The 21,083-nt window shown below is 42.2% G+C and overlaps 1 protein-coding gene across 2 annotated transcripts in view; it reads left to right on the top strand.

Annotated features, from left to right (window-relative positions):
• LOC124596648 (regulatory-associated protein of mTOR) overlaps window positions 1-21,083 on the top strand; it is a 320,526-nt gene that overhangs the window by 181,947 nt on the left and 117,496 nt on the right. For both annotated transcript variants that reach the window (XM_047135883.1, XM_047135882.1), the window contains exons 13-14: window positions 4,201-4,344; window positions 12,037-12,160. In XM_047135883.1, the coding sequence (XP_046991839.1) occupies window positions 4,201-4,344; window positions 12,037-12,160 (268 nt within the window). The remainder of the gene's footprint in view (window positions 1-4,200; window positions 4,345-12,036; window positions 12,161-21,083) is intronic.

Genomic DNA, 21,083 nt, shown 5'->3' with positions numbered 1-21,083 from the left:
TGTAGTTCATTGTATGTGTGTTGTTCTGTTTAGTTATGTTACTGTATATTTAGTTACTGTATAAGAGTAGTGAAGGAGTTGGTGGGGGAGGAAGAAGCAAAGATGAGTGGACATAAGTGTATAGTGGTATGCTGGAAAGTGAATTGGAGAGTGGGGTAAGGGGGGGGGGAGTTGAAGGATGGAAAAGGCCCTTTTCTTTTTCCTGTGATTTCTTCAGTTATTTTATGTAGTTTCTGATTTCCAATCTTTATTTGGTCATTGTGCAACTGTTTATTTTGTGTTAATGCTTTGTGTATATAGAAATTTTTGTGGAAAGATAGGAGGTTTCTGTCTTTACTGATTCTTATAATGATCATATCTTCATCAATAGTGTCCATTCTGTGATATTCCTGTTTAGATGGTCTTCTAATGCTGTTGAATGGTTTATACCATATTTCAGTGCCCTGATGTGTTCTTTATATCTTGTGGCAAATATCCTACCAGTCATCTCAATGTATATTTTTTCACAGTCACCACAACAGAGCTGATAGACACCAGATTGCTGATATCTGTCTGGTTTCGATTTCAGTTTTGGTATGTGTTTTTGTATTGAGTTTTTTGTTTTGTAAGCAATGGTTATGCCTCTTTTTGATTATGTTACCTATTTTATGTGTGAATTTGGTGTGGTAGGCCATTGTATGCCATTTTTTGTTGGTATGCAAGTTGTATGTGTTGATGTCATTTGATTAGTTTTTTCATTATTTGCGTATTATTTTTCTGTTTAGTTTTCTACCAGTGTTTACTGTGTCCATTTTTTTAAAGCTATTTGTTGCGTAATGGCCACTTCCTTTTGGTAATCAGAATTGCTTTGGGGGCTCTGTTCAGTCTGTTTAACATGTTTTTTACTGTGGCCAATTTCTGATATTGCAGGTGGTTCGAGGTAGATTTAAGATAGTGTCACTTGTGAGTTTTCTGTTTATGTCTAATGTGTGGTTGTGGTTGTTTTTTCTTATGGTTATGTTTAGAATGTTGAGTTTGTTTTCTTGCTTTTCTTATGTTGTAAACTTCATGTCCATCTGCATCATATTTGTCTTTCTATAGTTATTGTATCTTATTTTGGGGTTCGTCTGTCACGCATATTATGTTATTCATGTACCTGCACCAGTAAATAATGATGCAACTTTTCTTTGTTATTATGTCTTCAAGTAGTCATTTTTGTATATGATTCAAGAAAATGTTGGCTAGTGTTCCTGAAATAGGTGAACCCCTTCGGCAAACCTTCTTCTTGTATTTAGTATTTGTGATTGAATTCAAAATAATTTTGTTGTAGTATTAACTGTGGCAGTTTTATTATTTGTGTGTGTGTTTGTGAGGTAGCTGGTTTTGTATCTTCAGGTTTCCTTCAATTAGTTTTCTCATTCCATTAACAGGGATAACGCTGTGCATACTTTCTACATCAAATTAATTTTCGTGCCATCTGAAGGTGATACTTCATATAGCACAAAAATGAAATAATCCTGCTATTTTCATGTCCATCATGGAAAAAGTCAAATGCTGGATATGCAATACAACAAACAAAATGTAGCTAAAGCATAATAAGAAACATGTAAATCTCAAATTGCACCACACAAAACTTCATAACAACAAACACATTCACACACCATTCCTATCCAAGGGCAGTCAGTCTTACAGATACAGTACTAAATGGAAATGAACAACTTCTCTTGGAAAAAGATTTAAGACACAATGTTGACTCACCAGCAAATGAACAACAAATAGAAGATCTCATTATAGAATTTGAATATATTCTCACTGCAGAAGAAAACATGACAGCAGTAATGTACATGCAGAGCTAACTAAGGAATTAATAAAAGAAGAAATTAAAACAAACCAACACAGATTGAAAAAGATAAATTCAAATATAATTATGACGAACAAAACTTAAAACTGTAAAGAAAAAACTGCAAGCAGAAAACAGCATTATAACAAAATCTGACATAGGCATAGTGTTGGCCTCAAGACTTCATCACCAAAAGTGACACAAGAAAAGTTAAAATCAAGGCCAGCTGACAGATTTCGAACGTATGTTAAAAACATCCTCAAAAACATAGCAGCATACATGACTGTGTTCCTCACAGAATGAGCTGTAACATTGTCATGAAACAAAAACTCCGCCTCGGATACTGTCCCGTGATACTTTGTCTTGACAACTTCTCAAGCCTCATCTGGGAATTTTGGTAGTAGGCTCACCTGATGGTTTGCCTCTTTTGAGTCTAATCTTTTAGCACTACACCATATCAGTCTCAAACACACTGAGCATCTCGTTTATTGGCAGTGGTGACTCTTCCTGTTCCCTCTGCTTGCTATGCCCCCTTGTCCTGGTATCATTGTTATATGCCCAGCACACATCCAAAGTGATTAAACAGCTAAAGAAGTCACCTATATTTGTCTGACACAGCCACAACATTTTTCTGCTGCCTTTGTTTGGAGGGCTTTTTAATGGATGTTAGTACTTGTGGTGAACAATGAGCAACCTTTTAAATATTCAAAATGTCATGCAGGATGTGGAAATCTGATCCATGACTGATTTTAATTTTATCCACTGTTTTACCTGATTGTGATACATTGGTCTTCGAGCACTAGGGCCTCCACGTCTCTTGTGATTCCTGGTTCTTCACAGAGAGATGGTCTACTCCTCTACTCTTTATCATTCACACTTCACTGGAAGCAGCTGCACCACGTTAGAACTGTGTCGTATAAAGGTGCGTGCTTGCCATGCACTTCCGCCAACTCAGCATGGACTGTGTAACGGATCTGTGACCCCACAAACATAGATATTAGTATCCAACATGCAGGTCGATAGCAGACAGGAGTCGATTGTCGAGCACTGCAGGAGGCAATGAGATGAGTGTCGAGTGAGCAGTGGTACTGGAGAGACAGGCAAGAATGGTGGTCGAGTGAGTAGTAAACGGTAAATTCACCGGAGTATGACAAATGAGCGTATCCCCCTGATCGTCGTGGGGTGAGCCCTCATCATTACCAATTCGTGAGAGATATGAAACCAAAAGTGACAAGGGCCGAATAACGTGTTTCGCTCAACTGTGTCAGCCAGCAACAACCATGGATTGCAGTGAGTATTGTTGTGAATGTTAACCATCATCATTGCGTGTGATGAAGTACTTAAAATCAGCAACCAATAAAAGATATAACCATAATTAGACGTGTGAGGCAAAGGTAGCAACTGCCTCAGAATTTGTGTGTTCATAGAAAATACAATACAGTTTGTACATTGCAACCTGTATGGTCTTTAATAATAGACAACTTTCAGTCATTAACTATTCCGTCTCAGGACAGCCGCACTTGGTTGAAATACCACCGAAGCCACAGCAGGAAAACCGATAGCCTTACATCCATTAAGCACACGGTCATATAATTATAATAATTAACTGTTTGGTGGCTTTGGTAATCACGCAAAACCCAATAAAGGACATAATGGGGGTGTTTCAACTGTCACAGTCTTCTTCTCCTTCAAATGCATGAATTGAGTTTCCACATAATGACCCACGTTATGAATCTTTCAGTGTATACTAGGGCGCCAGACATGTATCTGCAAATAAAAAAAATTAATTATGCAATTTTGTTTTTTCAAGGGTAAACTTTTTAACTGACTCTTGTATATGATGATTGATTACTCTTATGCCTTCGGTTGTTTGTTAATGGTTTAACTTTTTTACAGTTAGACTCCATTACATCTTCCATACGTTTTATGATATTTACCATCATTTCTCTTGTTTTTGTGTCTATTTCTGTTCTGCCTCACCCTTTTATGGACTTCTTCTTAGTGTTAGACAATACTCTCTTCCTTATTCCTTTGTTGCTGCTTCACTTTTTGATCCAATTAAACCAATATACTGTGATTCTTTTCCAATCCTCAGAGTTTTGCATGTATTCTGTTATAACAGAAGTCATATTTTGCCAATCATCCTTTTATTCCAGAAAAAAAGGCTAATCAACTGTAATGGTCTCACAGACATAACAAAGATTTGCTTACATCAAAAGCTGAAAATAGTGAAGTACTCGATATGTTTGTTCATTACTTCTAGCTCCCTTCATGATAGAATTAGTAACATATTTTCTTAAAATGTCATTTTCTACTCATTGAAATTACTGTTTTTCTCCCTTGCTAATATAATTGTATATTTTTATGTTCCGAACTTTCAGGTTAGAGCAGCAGCTGTGTATGCATTGGGAACTTTCATCAACTCTGTCACCGAAAGAAGTGAGCATGCCAACAATATCGATCACACCATTGCCATGACACTACTTAATACTGTATCATATGATATGAGTCCTCTTGTTCGCAAGGTATGCAGAATAATTCAGTTTTTCCATGTAGTAATTGAATTTCAGCAATTTATGTATTTAGATTTAACATCTACACTCAATTAAAAGAAACTAAATGTCCTATATTATTTTTTAATCTACTGCCAAAAGTGTATAGAAGAACTGAGAAAGGTGTTACTGTGCACATTACTTCCCATTCTCAAATCCTCTCATGGAGGATGCTCCCTGCACCTACACGCAATCACATGGATGTCACTACAATAAATCAAAACAATAAGTAGCAGCTGCTACATGAAGGCCAGGCCAATTTCTTCAACAAGGCTGCAGCCAATATTTTTCTCCTTCTTTCTCCACCTAGCAATTTGGTTGTACATTAATAACCTGGACTTATGCAATATGTGGGACTGAGCGATAACCCTGTAAGTTGAACTCAAATCGTGTTCCAGGTTTGCATATAAATACAAATTATGTTAAACTGGGAGCAGAGACTAAAGAAAACAATGTGATGTAGAAGAAAACTATTTAATAAAATGTTCAGCAATACAACAAATTATATTGCAGTTCAGTATGATGCATTGCGTCATAAGTTATTGTAATGTAGAAGACTTCATGAAATCTAACAATTCGTTTGATGAATCAGGTTTTTTTCCCTTCTTCTTATGCAATATTTCCTCATAGCACACTAATGAATTTTTTATTCCTCATTTTGTAAGAAAAATGTGCATTTTGTTGAAATCTATTGTTTGTTAAATTTGTGACCATTTTTCAATTGAACTGAGGCCTTGTTTCAAGTTTGCAACTGTCATTTAATCTTCTGATTGATCTAGGTATGAAGACTCAAGTTGTTGAATGTTTTGCACTTGCTCACACATTTCTGAAAGCTCACCCATAGTCAGCTTGTGTGCTAAATCTACAGAGCAAGAACCAACTCGTTTTGCCAACTTTTTTTACTAAGGAAACTATAATAAACCACCAACAGAAACACACTCTTCAGAACCAAAAAAACAATAATGATCCCTTCTGCAGATCAAGCAAATAACAACTAATTCATATAATCAGAGTTCCCTTCAACTCTATACCCGTATAACTGTTCCATGTGGAAATCAGCTGTTAGCAGCTGGTAGATAGCCTAACACGACGGAAGCGACATCTCACAATCATTGTGGAAGAGAGGATGGTCGAGGTGGCACACCACTGTACTGGCCGATCCTATCCACACTTGACCGAGCGAGGTGGCGCAGTGGTTAGCACACTGGACTCGCATTCGGGAGGACGACGGTTCAATCCTGTCTCCGGCCATCCTGATTTAGGTTTTCCGTGATTTCCCTAAATCGCTTCAGGCAGATGCCGGGATGGTTCCGTTGAAAGGGCACGGCCGATTTCCTTCCCCATCCTTCCCTCACCCCGAGCTTGCGCTCCATCTCTAATGACCTCGTTGTCGACGGAACGTTAAACACTAATCTCCTCCTCCTCCTATCCACACTTGATGAGTCAAAGACCGCCTGCTGAACGGCCGGGCACCAGCTGTTCTAGCCCTGGGCGGAAGGATATTTCCAGGACTGTTTGCACCCATGATCACCAAAAAATAGTTCATTGATCGTTGCGCCCCCTTCCTCTGCTGCTGGTTGATGCCCTCTTATGGACATTGGCCATACCTATGTGTTTGTTGTCAACTGTGGTTCTTGCTTGTAAACACTCTTGCGTCGGCCAGACTTCACTGTGGAGTCGACAACCCGCATCACTGGTCTGCCAGCAGAGTTGCCACTGCAGTAGACGCTTGTGGTGACTGCAGCAGTTCTCCCCACCACCCCTCCCACAGGCGAGATGAATGCACATCTTGACATCAGTATCAGTTTCCACTGGTGGAACGAGACCATGGGTGGCGGCGGAGGTGCCGGTGGCAAGGGGAGCCTCACTCATCAACATCCATAGCATCCATAGGCGAGGGACCCGCCCACAGGGACTATGCGAAAGCTGGTGTTAGCAGCTGTGGTGGCAGCGGCTGCAACTGTGGTGGCTGTGACAGCGGCGGAGGCAAAGGCGAAGGGAAGTCCGATGAGCCCCTGGCCTCCAGCAAGACCCCAGACCGAAGGGCCTGGCCGGCAACGGTGCCATAGCTGGTCGAAATGCTTCTGACAGAGGGAACCATCGTTGAACGCGACAGTTGCCATGGTGCGGCCGAGAAGCGTGGAGACCTGGGCAGGAACCCAGCGTGGGCAGCTCTTGGGAAACACCAATGCCCAGACTGGATCCTGGGGAAAGAAAAGCAGCTGCACCGAGACTGGAGCAGCTGCACGTGGGCAAGCAGGAAACAGGAGTGACAAGGGTGTCTGATGAGGGTGGCTATGCAGTTTCTCCACCAGAGAGGACCCCTTGAGACCAGAGGAACGATAAGTAGACAGGAAGAGGTCGAGGGCAGCTGCCTGGGAGTGATGCTGACACAGTTTGGACACCTGCAATTTAAATGTGCAGACAAATCTTTCAGCCAACCCATTGTATGCAGGACAGAATGGTGTCATTTGGAGCAGCTGGATGCCCGATGTAGCACAAAAGGAAGTAAACTATGCCGATGTGAACTGCAGGCTGGTGGTCATCACAATCACTTCCTGCAGACCCTTGATGGTGAAAATATGAGAGAGGTCTTGAATAATGTGAGAGGTAGTTGTCGAGGGCATGCATGTGATGTACAGAAAACCACTGCTGGCATCCATCAAAATCAGCCAGTAGGATCCTAGGAATGGACTCGCAAAATTCAGGTGGAGCCAGGACCATGGGGCGGCAGTCGGAGGCCACAGAAGCAGGCATCGTGGCATTGCTGACTGCTGATGCTGACAGGAGGAGCAGGAACCTACCATTGGGTGATGTCACCATCCATTCCCCACCAATAGACATGTTGCCGGGTGAGGCACTTTGTCAGGACGATCCCCCAGTGCCCAAAATGTTGGAGCACGAGGACCCGCTGATGGAGTGAGGATGGTATGACAACACGCCAATGATGAGCGTCCCCTAAGAGAAGAAGAACCCCATCACAGACGGAAAAGTCGTTGCGGCGAGGCCAGTAAGCCCAAACCTCAGGGTCTGAGACCTGACGATGATCGGAGGGCCACCCAAGTTGAATGTGGCACAGAATTGTCCAAAGAACCGGGTCTGAAGACATGTGCTGTGCGATGAGCCGGGCGTTCATTGGCAGTGCGGCAATGGTGGAGTAGACGACGCTATATGGATGAAAACACGCAACCGGATCAACATCGAAGTTGGAATTGGCCCCCACAGGAAGTCAAGAAACAAAATCGGTGTTGGCATGGAGGCCCGTGGCCTGGTAACTGATGATGTAGGTGTACCCTGCAAGGAACAATCCCCAGTGCTGCAGGTGGCGAGCGGCCCAGGAAGGGATGGTGGATGTGGCACCAAACATGGAGACCAAGGGCTTGTGGTCCATGTAGATCGTGAACTGGTGGCCATAGATGAAGTTGTGGAACTTCTTGAATCCAAAGATGATGGCTAAGGCTTCCTTCTTGACATGGCTATAACTGCACTGTGCATGTAATAGGGTTTCTGAGGTGAAAGCCTGTGGGCTCTCAACACTGTCAATGGTATGAGACAACACAGCCCTAAGCCCATAATCTGATGCATCAACAGCCAAAATAAGAGGCTTGATGGAGTCATATGGGACAAGGAATGTGGAGCGAGAAGAGCAGATTTGAGACGCTGGAAAGCCCAATAACATTCTGGCAACCAGGTGCGGGGAGCATTCTTTTAAAGCAGGCGATGATGAGGCAAAAAATTGACATTTGTTCCTGTTGCACCACAGTTGCCAAAGATTCCGCGATAGGTCTGGGGCCGAGATCCCTGCAACTAAGATGTCATCCAAGTAATTGGCCGTGCCAGAGACGTCCTGATTCAAAGACTCCAGAAACTACTGGTGATCCCAAATGGCAGGTAGTTGTACCGGAATATCCCCAAAGGGAGTATTGATGACGAGGAACTCATGAGAGGGAGTGTTGATCGACAGCTGGAGGTCTGCTTCCCAAAGATCAATCTTGGCAAAGACTAATCTTGTCAAAGATCTTTCCACCCGCAACTTAGACAGAATATCATCGACCTTGGGGATAGGGTAAGAGTCAACGACAGACTGGGCAAAGACGGTGGCCTTAAAATTGCCACATACCCAGAGAGACCCATTCGGTTTTTCGAGGATAACATTGGGTTTAGCCCAGTGACTGTGGTGAACCGGTGTCAGAACTCCCGCCTCCTCGGGGTGACTCAGCTCCTTTTGTAGGGCATCCTGCAGGGCAAAAGGCACTGGACAAGCCTTGTGAAACTTCAGAACTGCTGAGGGGAGTAGTTCGATATGCACTTCAAAACCAGACACCCACGGAGGAGAATCAGAGAAGACATCACGGAAGGAATCAAAAAGCTCCTATAAAAGAGCATCACTGGGGCCAAATCGTGGATCTCAAGGCCAAGAGAATGAGAAAGATCATCCCTAACAGATTAGTGGCTGTGGAGGCAGCTAGGACCAAAATTCAGGCGGGCCATCATGAGAGAGATACCGCACCTGCTCCAGGAACCACCCCTGCACGCGGATAGTGTCATTACTATAGTTCTTCAAAGGGGTTGGGAATGGATGGAGGAATGGAGCACCCAAGTGATGGTGAGAGTGGCCGTCAATAATTGTAGCCGAGGACCCTGCGTCCACCTGGAAACAGAGAGGAGTCCTGTTGATCTGGACTGTCAGAATGATGGATCCCGCTACTTGTGGGAGGACTGTCTGTACAAACGAGATGCTCAGCAGTTGGTCAGAATTCTCCAAGACCAAGTCTGGAGGGTGTAACACTGTGAGATCCACCTCCATTGAAGAAGAGAAGCAGCAAACGTCGTCCCGCAGGTGGAACAGACCACCTGCCGGAAACAACACTCACTGTGCTGGTGCGTAACAAAGCATTGATGACAGGAGGGCAACCTCTGACTTTGCTGAGCCCAAGAACCTGTAACCTGGTCTGGAAGACGAGGAGGAGGAGGAGGAGGAGGAGGAGGAGGCTGTGGTGGTGTGACTGCTGGCCGTCGGCATGGCTGCCACTCCGGTGACCGTGGTTCCGAGCGACGACAGGGCGTCCACGTGCCATAGACCTGCGGTGGGGCATGGGGCACTGCAGATGAATGGGAAGACTGTTCATGGGCACGAATGACCAACAGACACATGTCCAAGAAGGGATCCTTCAGCTTCAACAGATCCATTCGCAGGGCATCGTTAGGAGCATGGACCAGAATCGTGTTGCTAATGAGGTCTGCACAATATGACTGCTTACACCCCGGGTTGGTACAAGAGAACCGGCAGTCCTGGGAGAGCCCTTTAAGGCAAGAAATCCATTCCCTGTAAAACAGTAATGGATGCTTCTGCCAGCTGAAGAAGTTGTGGCAAGCTGCCGCGATGTAGACCTGGGCATCAAAATACTCTGTTAAACTGTCAGTCAGCTGTTCGTAAGGGAGGACATAGGGTTGTACATCCAGATGCAACTGCTGCAGTAAGCGATAAATGTCAGGACCCACATAGGGAAGAAAAAACTCACAACGCTGCCCAGTGTCAATGGTTCTATGGGCAAGGAAATGATGTTCCAAGCAAGCCGCATAATTACTCCATCGTTCAATAGACTTGACAAAGGGCAGGAACATGGCAGGAGCGCCGATGCCGGCACCCCCCCCCCCCTCCCCCCCCCCCGGAGGAGCACTAGTCAAAGCCTGCAGACACTGAATCAGAAGTTCAGTCATGTGTTGCATATGACCCAACAGCTCGAGGACATGAGCCATTGTGCATCTGAACCAGGAATACCTTCAGCCATGTCAACAAACAATGGAACAACGCAGGAATTTGAACAAAGTCATTACCACTGCTAAATCTATGGGGCAAAAACCAACTTATTTTTCCAACTTTTGGATTAACCCTCTGGTTCTAATTTTGCATATAAATACAAATTATGTTAAACTGGGACCAGAGACTAAAGGAAACAATGTGATGTAGGAGAAAACTATTCAATAAAATGTTCAGCAATACAACAAATTATATTACAGTTCAGTATGATGCATTGCATCATAAGCTATTGTAATGTAGAAGGCTTCATGAAATCTAACAATTCGTTTGATGAATCAGTTTTTTTTCCTCCTTCTTCTGTAACTGCCTTGAGTTTCTCTAGATAAAGTGGAGAGATCTCTTTATCAGTGCTTGCTGCCTCTCCACTTTCTGTGATGCTATGTCAATTATAACGACTTGTCAGTTGGCTAAATCGGCCATTACCAGCATTAAACATTTCATTTTGGGTTGCCTCCCCTGCTTCGTCTCTCAAAAATCAGCTTAGCTTGAGAGCACACCAAGTTCTCACCAATAGGACAATTTTTCACTCTTACTTGATTATCACATCGTAGGAATAAAATTACAATGGCCAAGGTTGCATAAATTAGTCTCCATTGTTGACAACTGGTTTTGACTATTGTAACTGTCTTCTTCTGGCATTTGAAAATTTTTGTTATAAGATGTGTTCCATTGTGAGTTCATACTTCATGCCATGTCGCCATCATGATTGATAACATATAGCACATTATACACAGGTTTGCTGACAACAAAACCATTTACAGTTATGGTTCAAGTGGCTCTGAGCACTATGGGACGTAACTTCTGAGGTCATCAGTCCATTTACAGTTAAAAAGCACCTTGTGTACATAGGTATGTTTGCATACATAGTGGTCACAAAGGGTTGTTAATTCTTAAATTGAATGATATAAAGTGAAATGCACATATGCATGTCTCTCTATGTTTGCGTGACATGTTACATAGATTGCGGATCCACCTTAAATGAAATATACAATGCATCTGGTTTTTTCCCATGTAAAACATAGAATGCTCCTGCTGTCACATTATAATTTTAACATTGTTTACAATTGAGTGATAATACGATGACATTCACGAATGATACTTGACTCCAAAGAGTGTGCATATTTTACAGTTCCAAAAATTTTTTTCATTATCTGATACAGTCATATCAACTGCTGATTCTAGTAGATCAGACTTCTTTGCCAAACCACAAATTTTCATTTTTGCATTGAAATCCTTGATAATATTAAGTTTACATTCCAAAGGTAATGATTGTTTTTCCTTGATTGATGCAAATGAACCACTCCTGCTTCGTTTGGATGCCATAGTTAAGACTCTATCGATCAGTGCATGAAATGATTCCGCATGAAACGTCCAAACCTGTCGTAAGCCAAACACTGTGTGGGTAGAGTGAGGAGGAGAGATGTGCAGTGCTGAAACAGCCAAATCGCATAACACAAGATTTGCACGAAACAGAATAGCGTAAGTTGGGGTATTACTGTAATGATTCTTTTTCTGACAGCACCTTAACTTTCTTGGACAATTTTGACTGTGTGTTATTCAGTTTCTGGCACTTTGTCTCTTACTTCTTGTCCTCTTTCCAAATTATCTTTCTGTTTTGATAGAAAGTATAATTTTCTATGCAATATTTTTACTACCTGACGGGAGCAATTTTTATTGGAAAACCTTGATACTAACTTTTATGGGTTGATTGATCTTTTTAACTAGATTGTAGCTTAAGTAATTATTATCGATTCATTTTTTAGTAATTATTGTAAGATTTTACTTTGCATTTTGTATGTGAGTGGTATCACCACTTCATTAATACCAAATTTTAATTTTTGCAGGAGCTGGTGGTAGCACTGCAATGGATTGTCCTCATCTTTGAAAATTCCTTCCTCTCAGTATGTCTACAAGAAGAGAGCAGGCGAGGGGAGAGTACACTGAGTCCACAAACTGCAAATGTGCCAGGTTATTTTTTAAATAATTATTATTCCTTAAGTTTGTTATGCTCAGTGATGAAATCTTAGAAAACATTTCACCACCTATTCACTAAGTGCTGTGGTTCTTTGTTACTTCCTGACTTTGTACAAGGTATCGGTTTGGAGAAAATAGAAGTTAGCTATTTTTGTTTGCTTGAAAAACTGACTTTAGTTTGCATAAAACAGATGATTTGTTTTAAAGAAACAAAAATTATAACACCTGCTCCCATATAGTGAGGTTATGCTACACAAGTGGCTGTGAAAAATCTGTATGAAATCGGTATATTCAATAATGAATTATTGAGCAGTGAGTGTAAAGACACTTATTACTCTAAATAAGAAAAATTTAACTGAATTTGTAACCAGAGTGCCAGTTTCCATTGTGAGCCAGCTGTGACTTTATCTCAGGCAGAGAAAATGTGTGAACTCCTGTTTACCACATTTATTATGAAAAGTATAAATTGCTACTCACTATAAAGATGACACATTGAGTTGCTGACAGCCACACTGAAAAGGCTTTTGGTCAAAGCCTTCTTCAGAAAAGGAAGCACACACATTCATTCACACAAGCAACCACACCCCACACACAGATGACCACCATCTTTAGCAGCTCAGACTGGACTGCAACTGCCACATTGAATGGAAGCAGTGACCTGCGGGGAGCAGGGAAAGGGAAGGGATAGCAGGATACAGGTGGGGAGAGAAAAGTGCCATCTGGCAGAGTGTACGCAGACTAGGAGGCACGACAAGACTGCTACCAGATGGTGGGAGGCTGTTGGGCAGGGAGGTGGGCAGAAGGGGACAGGGGAGGAAAAGGAGAGGAAGAGGGAACGGGAAAACTGGATGGGTGTGTTGACAGAGAGCAGCACACAAAAAGGGTGGGGGGTGAATAGAAAGGTGATGGTACAGACAGGGTGAAAGCTAATATTGTGTGGAATGCGTGGGTGCAGTAGATTATTTTAGGTTGAGGCTGGGACAATTTCAGGAGCAGAGAATGTGTTGTAAGGATAACTCCCATCTGCACATTCCAGAAAATTTAGTGGTGGAGGGACCAATGTGAGCCTGAACCAGATGGCCTCAACCTAAGGTGACCTACTGTCCCCACACACCCCATCCAAAAGTATTCATCCCTTCTGTCTTATCATCTCCTCACTTTTCACACCCACACACCCTGTTTTTCTGTGCCACCCTCCGTCAATGCAACTGCCTGTATTTTCCCTTCCCTTCCCTCCTCCTCTTCTTTTCCACTACCCATTCCCCCTCCCCCTTCCACCTCTCTACCTGACAGCCTCCTAACACCACACCTGGTGGCAGTCTTGTAGTGCATCCTTCTTGTCCCTGCACAGTCCGCCAGACAGAATTCTTCTCTGCCTCCACCCAAACCCTGCTACCCTGGTCCCTAACCCGTCCCCTTCAGATTGCGGCTTCTGTTCATTGTGACAGCTGCATTCTGGTCTGAGATGGTGGTCGTGTGTGCGTGAGGTTTGTTGTGTCTGTCTGCAGCTGAACGTGTCATCTTTGCAGTGAGCAGCAGTCTACCCTTTTCCGTATATTGTTCGTATCTAAAGTGATGACAACTTTATGCCTGCATTCAGAATTTTGAAATACTGTCTTCATAAATGTATGTTGTCAGTGTTCTCCTCTGTGCATGGATATTTTTTGTTTGCAGTCAGTTGCGTGGAGTGTAGTGTAGTGGAGTGAGTTTTGAAACCTGAGAAAACTTTTCTCACCACTATTTGAATGTAACACTTGTGTGCGCGCACACACACACACACACACACACACACACACACACACACACACACACACACATTCATTCTGACCTAAATTAACAGTACTTTGATTTGCAGTTATATTTATTTCAGTCTAATGAAATAAATTTCTTTGGTTTTAAATGACTTTATGATTATGTGGCTTTTGTCTCATCCCACTCAGCATTTCTTTTCCGTACTGGTTTGGATCTTCCAGATATCTCTCTTTGTTCACACCACTTCAATTTACTATCTATTAGCATTGAAACGAAATCGAGCTGACTTGACGAAAACAGTGGTATCATCTGATATCTCTTCACTGTGGCCTGTACAATCTAGTGACAAATATACCACCTAATTATGGCTCAGACTACTAGATCACCCCTAATATGAAACAGAATTTTCCCTTGCAACACTTTTTTTGTATGCATAGTACCTTTTCATCTTCATTATGCAGTTTTTAAGTTTGATGTTTTCTATATTGGTGAGTCCACTGGCCTACATAAATTTAGTTTTAATTACCTCTTCACCTACCTCCTTTGCTATCCTCTAACGACCCTGATGTGAACGGGACACTTCACTTTCCCTCTGAGTCTGAATTTTGGCCACTATGCTCTCCAGTTCAGTACCAAAATCTGTGGGCGTAAGTTATCCTCATCTCGTGGAACTCTTTTATTCCTGTGTGATCAGTAATAGCCATTCCTTTTCCGCTGGACTGAAACTGTGATAATTATTGAATCTTGCAGCCTAAAAGTCATTGCCCCCATCTTGCCAACCATTATTACAGGGGTTTGCTCTCTCTACACCTACATCAACACTCTGCAAGTAGTTGTGAAATGCATAGCAGGGTGTACTTAGTGTGATACCACATGTTAGGGTTTCTTCCTGTTCAAATCATGTACGTAGTGTGGGAAGAAGGGCTGACTAAATGTATTTTGTGTGCTGTAATTAGCCTAATGTTGTCCCCATGAGCACCACATATTATTCTTACAGTACATTTTTTGGGCAATAAAGACTGCCTTTCTTAAAGATGAGTTACCCCAGAACATTATTCCATATGACATTATTGAATGAAAATATTCAGAATATGTCAACTTACTGATTTGTCTCTCCCCAAGATTTGCAATGATTCAAAGTGAATATACGGCTGGACTAAGTTGTTCTAGGAGTTCTAAAATGTGCTTTTTCTAGTTTGAATTCTCATCAATAAAGATACCTAAAATTTTTCATGTTTCCACCTGATTTATTATTTCCTCACTGTGTGTTACACTTATCATTAGTATAATACCTCTGGATGTGCAGAACCGAATATGTTGTCATTTTAAAATTGCAGCAAACCAGTCAGTGACACTGTTAAGAATATTGATTTGTAATTCTTTATGTTGCTGTACGTACGTACATACATACATACGACTCATCATATAATTGATGCGTTGAGCTGTTGATAGGTATATAATCAAGATATAATATGTTACTTCTATGGTAGATAATATACCAGAAAACGTACACATGGAATGAAGCTTTCAGCAATAATAACTAAGAACTAGTGGTCTGATTGCCTGCTGGTGGTTCACAACAGATACACAACACATTGACTTAAATGGCTGCTACAAAGTCTGTGCCATCTTGATCCCTCCTCCCCTTGCAATCCTTGTGGCCCCAATCTCTCTATTTTCTTCAATTTATAGTTTCTGTCTGTAGATATGGATTCCTTACAAAGCAGATTTATAAGCAAGCAATTGTTTGGAATGGAATAATATTCTCCATGTAGTTGTTGAATAATATTCTTCATGTAGTTGTTTTGAACTTAATGTGCCTATATTAATTTTTACTTCTTTTTTTACATAAACTTGGGCATTACCCAAAATTTATAAGTGGTGTTGAGAACCGTCATGCAGAACTATCTTCTAACCTCAGGCACTGAACACAATACAGTGTTAATGCAGGTAGTACCTACAAGGCCTTTGCAATAATTAAAGTGATATGCTGTAACAAATCAAATGTTTACATTTTATATTAATTGAAGTAAGAAGGAGACCTTGCAAGGAGAAAATGTGTTTTATGCAGCTCATATGGCATTAGCTTAATGTGGGTTGGTAGTATGCACAGTATTCTACCATTTTGTGTGAGACACATTTTATTCAAATAGATGAAAATCAGAAGGAAAGAAGTTGAAGTTCAGACCCAGACCCAGACTCAGGTCAGAAATTGGCCATATGTGTTTTATCTAGTTATGAAATAAAGTCCAGCAAGCAATCTAAATAGCAAAAAGATGAAATATGAGCTTTAGGAAATATGAGCTACCCAATAATCATGATGTGTTACAACTGGGTGTAAATAACCACCTACAGCAAATATGCCCTTTTTTTATTGCTGATTGCTCTGCAAATGTTGGTTGTTCTTCGCTGTGCTTTCAGAAACTACTTCATAGTGTGAGTAATACATTCAGAAACTGTTGAAATTATGTCCATCTATATAAACATTATTGCTGCTCATACACAGGTGTGAACTAAATGTGAATGGCTTATATTTGTACTCGGAGCAACAACATTTTTGTGGCACTTGCGTGTAATGGCAGGTGTGTCACAGAGTCATCAGGCTTCATTGATGGAACTAAGTTCCTGGAGGATGAGCTGTCAATATGTTGTTATGATGGCATTCAAATCTATTTCACTTTAACACAATTAATGTTTAAAGCTAAGACCTCTATTAAAATCATAAAATACACTACACATTGCCCACTGTGACCTGTCACTTTCAATGAGAACAGCTGGGAGAGGAAAGAAACAAGCAACCCAGCCAGCCTTGTTCAACTCATAGACAGTCTTGGGGAGGTGAGTGGTGGAAAATTCCCACCTCATTGTTATTCTGCAGGCAGCATATACCTCCTTAGCAGTTTTTGGAGTCACTACCCGTCCCTATATTTTTAAAGGAAACTAAATGCAACAAAGCATAATGGAGTAAACATAATTTTACCAACAACTATTTCAGTATTATTGCTATGATCACTATATCATATCACCAGTTACCCAGCTTTTGCTTATTCTTCCATTCTCATCAGCCCCCATTAAAAATGCCAAGTTATAGTGTTCAGTATCCTTCCCATTTGGTGCAGATTCTGACAACAGTTTGTACATGATCAGTTTACTGCGTGGAACCCTAATTACAACACATGACAGTCATTCATGCTAATTAGTATCATAGGAGACAACCACAGAGAATTAAATTTTGTGTAGAATTCCACAGAATTGACGCCCGCCATCAGTATATCCTCCACACTGATCATTTATCCCTTATGCAAAGCATATATAACATCTTTTAATGCTTCTTGTTAGGTAAAGGCTGTGTGTTGTGAATGTGGACTGTTGCAGGCTTTACTCACAACTAGAACGAGGGATGCCATTAAGTAGAGTATATTTATTGTAAAAATATGCCTTGAAAATACTTGTATTGCATTGTGTTCTAACTTTTATGCTTTTTGACCATGCAGTTAAATTTTTTCTAAGTTTTAGGCACCATCTTACAGACACTTTAGTGACTACTACACAATACAGCACCAACTGTGATATGCTATCTTTGATTTTCAGTTTTTTAAATAATGATGGATAGATAGATTTAAAATTGTTGAGTGCTACACATCATGGTCATCAGTGCTCCGTCTCAAGATAGTTGTGTTGGTGTATGAGTAGTTACTTTTGTTACAGTGAATAAACAAAGACTGTACCACTACAGCCACAGTAATAAAAGATTTCATATACAGTATCCAGTACATCCACTCATATCATTGTCATATAAAGTATTAATAAAACAGAGGATAGTATCAAATGGCTGGTTAATTGTGGAACTAATAGGATGAACCAGCCAGCCAGAAACACATTAGAACCGTCATTCAATTACTTGTTTCATCATCACATAAAATTGAGATTAAGTCCCTCAGCAGATGAAAACCTTCCCTCCTAGCAGTACTCAAAAAACTTGACATTAAAGCATGGCACACTTTGAGTGTGACACCAAAAATATTTTGATTGCTCTTCATGGCCACAAGAGATAAGCATGCAACATTGGACAGTGTCTGATGTGCAAGTGAGTGAGGACTACATCAATCCTCCTTGGAATTCGAAAGGAAGTGCACCATGGTTGAACAGTTGACTGGCCGACCACAGCTTGTTGTTGGCCACTTTCAGCCACTGTGTTTCCCACTCAACCAACATGCTCTTTATCACCCATGACATTATAACCCTTAGGGAGACATCACAGTGAACTGTAGTTCATTTTTGGCAGGCTCTTTTCACTGCTCTGTCAGATTCCTCATTCCCTTCGATTACTGTGTGTCCAAGGACCTAACAGAAGGCTATCTCCATCTTTTCCTATACAAGAGGTGGATAATGTCCTGGACCAGCTGAACTATCCTATCTGCTGAATATCATGCAGAGTACTAAGTGTGTCCATGAAGACAGGAAATGTCCCTCTACCAAGAAGTATCATGTATTTAACAATGAAACAGTCCAGTCAATGAAGGAAAATTATGGTAAAAATTTCTGTAGTTGCAAACTTTGCACAGTGATAGCAAGGAGTGTCATGAACAACAAACATACTAAAAATCCCCACTAATGGAATGCGAGTGTGAGGGTAGGTGGTGCCTAAAGGTCATATTTTTATGTTTTTATTGGGTAATTCGAAAACCGTGACTTCCAGCAAATATGTTTTCCAGTACAAAACTGAACTGCTCTAACTTTCCTACAAATAAGGTCTATTCATTTTTTTCTCTCAGACTAATAGTTTCCACATTGCAGGGGATGGAAAAACTGTAGATTATTAAAAAGTAGTGTTTTGATGGTAAAGAACTATAGTTTACTGTTAAAATGAAGTGGATTAAGAACAAATACCAAATGTGCATACCATGTCTAACGGCAGTAGAGCCATATTAAGGGATAAATTGCATTCTGGGGTAGTAACATGGTGTACAGGCTGGAATAAAGGATGGAAGCATTAGGGAAGCTAGATCACGGGATTGTGGTCTTGCTTTTCCCTCCTTTGTAGGTTTGAAGACTGAACAGTGAGCAGGCAAGTCCCACTCTCTGTACCGCACTACATAACTAGAAACAGCTACAGGGTGTTTCACAAAGTAATAACACCCTGCAATGCACAGACATGCCAAGCGTGGTAGGGCTGGGGGCTGATAGTTTTTCAGCACTAGATGAAATACAAATATCAGTTACTAATAATACAAATGCAAGAAACACATGTGGGCAGAATGAACATTGTTCTACACTGCCAGAGGCTAAATGATTTTTAGTCATGCTGTACGGCAGTTGTACCTATCTTTCAGAAAAGGCAACTTCCCACATTAAAAGTGCTGGGCACTTTTCATATTGCAGACTGACTGTACCTTCTACATTTCCTGTCCAGTTCTTGTATGCGAGTAGGCAAAATATCTTCACTGAGCTTGCATTTACATAGTGGAGTTATTTTCCATTTATTATATGAGTATTTATTTCCAGTTGTTAAGTGAACTCTTATGTAAAATAAATTCCCACAAGCAGTAGCTGAGAAGTGTATAATGTGTAAGTGTAATATTGCCCATGACCTTTGTAGTATTGCTGGTAATGGGATAGGATTTGTAAATGTTGCACCTTGCTGCTGCCTGTTATTGACAGTGTATTTTAGAGCTGTGTATTTGTGTCACAGTCAGTGGTTGTGAATTAATGAGCGAACTGAAAGTTACAGCACTTTGCTCAGTATTAATTGTACTGCTGCTTTATTGCATATATCTCTTCCATCCAGGAACGGCTGGCACTTATAGACTGGGCTTCACTAAGTTGAGCCACTTACTACACATCCATAGTACATCTTCCAAGATGGGTGTGAATATGTCTGATGAATTGGATGTGATCATGTTCAAGTCTAGAACAGTAATCCTCTGCAATGCATTGTGCTGTAGCCACCAGAAAGATCGCGGGAGGCGCACATTGGCACAGCGCGTCACGGACGGTAGTTGCTGCAAGTAGAGTCCCGTCGACCAGAGGGCACGCGAGAATTCGGACACGACCTCTGCCGGCATAACAACAACAACAACAACAACAACTCCAGCAGCACGGGCCGGGCCCAGTGAGTACACATCGGGCAGGTCTAGCAGACAGTTCCCGGTCGACACTAGGTGAAGTGCGACGGAAACGTGAATCGTGTTACTACACAATTGGTGATGAGTAGGGTCGTTCTTTCGCGTGTTGCGTCGTTGTTCTGGTTTCGCAGCTTCTCCACGGCATGGAGGATTTGGTGCGGGTTTTGGTTGCGCAGCAGACGGAGCTCATGGCCACCGTGAAACAAGTGCTTCCGGCATTGCTCTCCACGCCGTCTGCTCCGGCGCAGTTCCCTCCTCCCTTTCCCCCGATGACGAGACGGCGGAGGATTGGGACGCATATGAACATCGCCTTCGGCAGCATTTCCAGGCGTTTCATGTTGCCGATGCGGAGGTATGTCGTGCTCTCTTCTTGTCTTGGATATCTCCCTCGCTGTATCACGTTTTGCGGCAGCTAGCGCCGTTGCAGGAACCCTCGTCCTTGTCTTTTGACGCATTGTGTTCCTTGCTGTCTTCATATTATCGCCACCGCACGCATGTTGTGGCGGCTAGGGTCGAGTTCTATCAATGCAAGAAACAGCCCCATCAGTCTTACCGGGCGTGGGCAGCTACCCTGCACGGTCTTAGTCGCAAGTGTCATTTTGTCACGGAGCAGTCGCGAGAGTCGTATGCCCACGTTATGGTACGCGACGTCATTGTTCGTTCGGCCCCTGATAGGGACGTCCGGCAACGGGCCCTGCAGTTAGAAGACCCTTCCCTCGAGGAAGTCCTGTCCATTGCTCAATCGTATGAAGTCTCTCACGCAGCAGGTCAACAGCTGGAAGCGTGGTGCGACGTCGCGGAAGTTCAGGGCGGCGCGGCCGCGTCCACTGTGTCCGGGGTAGACGACGTGCGAGCGGTACAATCCGGCCGTTACGGCCGCTCCCACACGGCGCGTAAACAAAATTCCGGCCGCCGGCCCCTGTTGCCGTCCTGTGTGTCGTGCTATATACATCATGATCGGTCAGAGTGGCCCCAGCGTTGGGCCGTTTGTCGCAAATGTAATAAATAAGGTCACATTGCTAAAGTTTACCGCGCAGCCT

The sequence above is a fragment of the Schistocerca americana genome, chromosome 2 (genome assembly GCF_021461395.2).
Source record: "Schistocerca americana isolate TAMUIC-IGC-003095 chromosome 2, iqSchAmer2.1, whole genome shotgun sequence".
Taxonomy (NCBI): Eukaryota; Metazoa; Arthropoda; class Insecta; order Orthoptera; family Acrididae; genus Schistocerca; species Schistocerca americana.
This window is presented reverse-complemented; position numbering and strand designations above follow the sequence as displayed.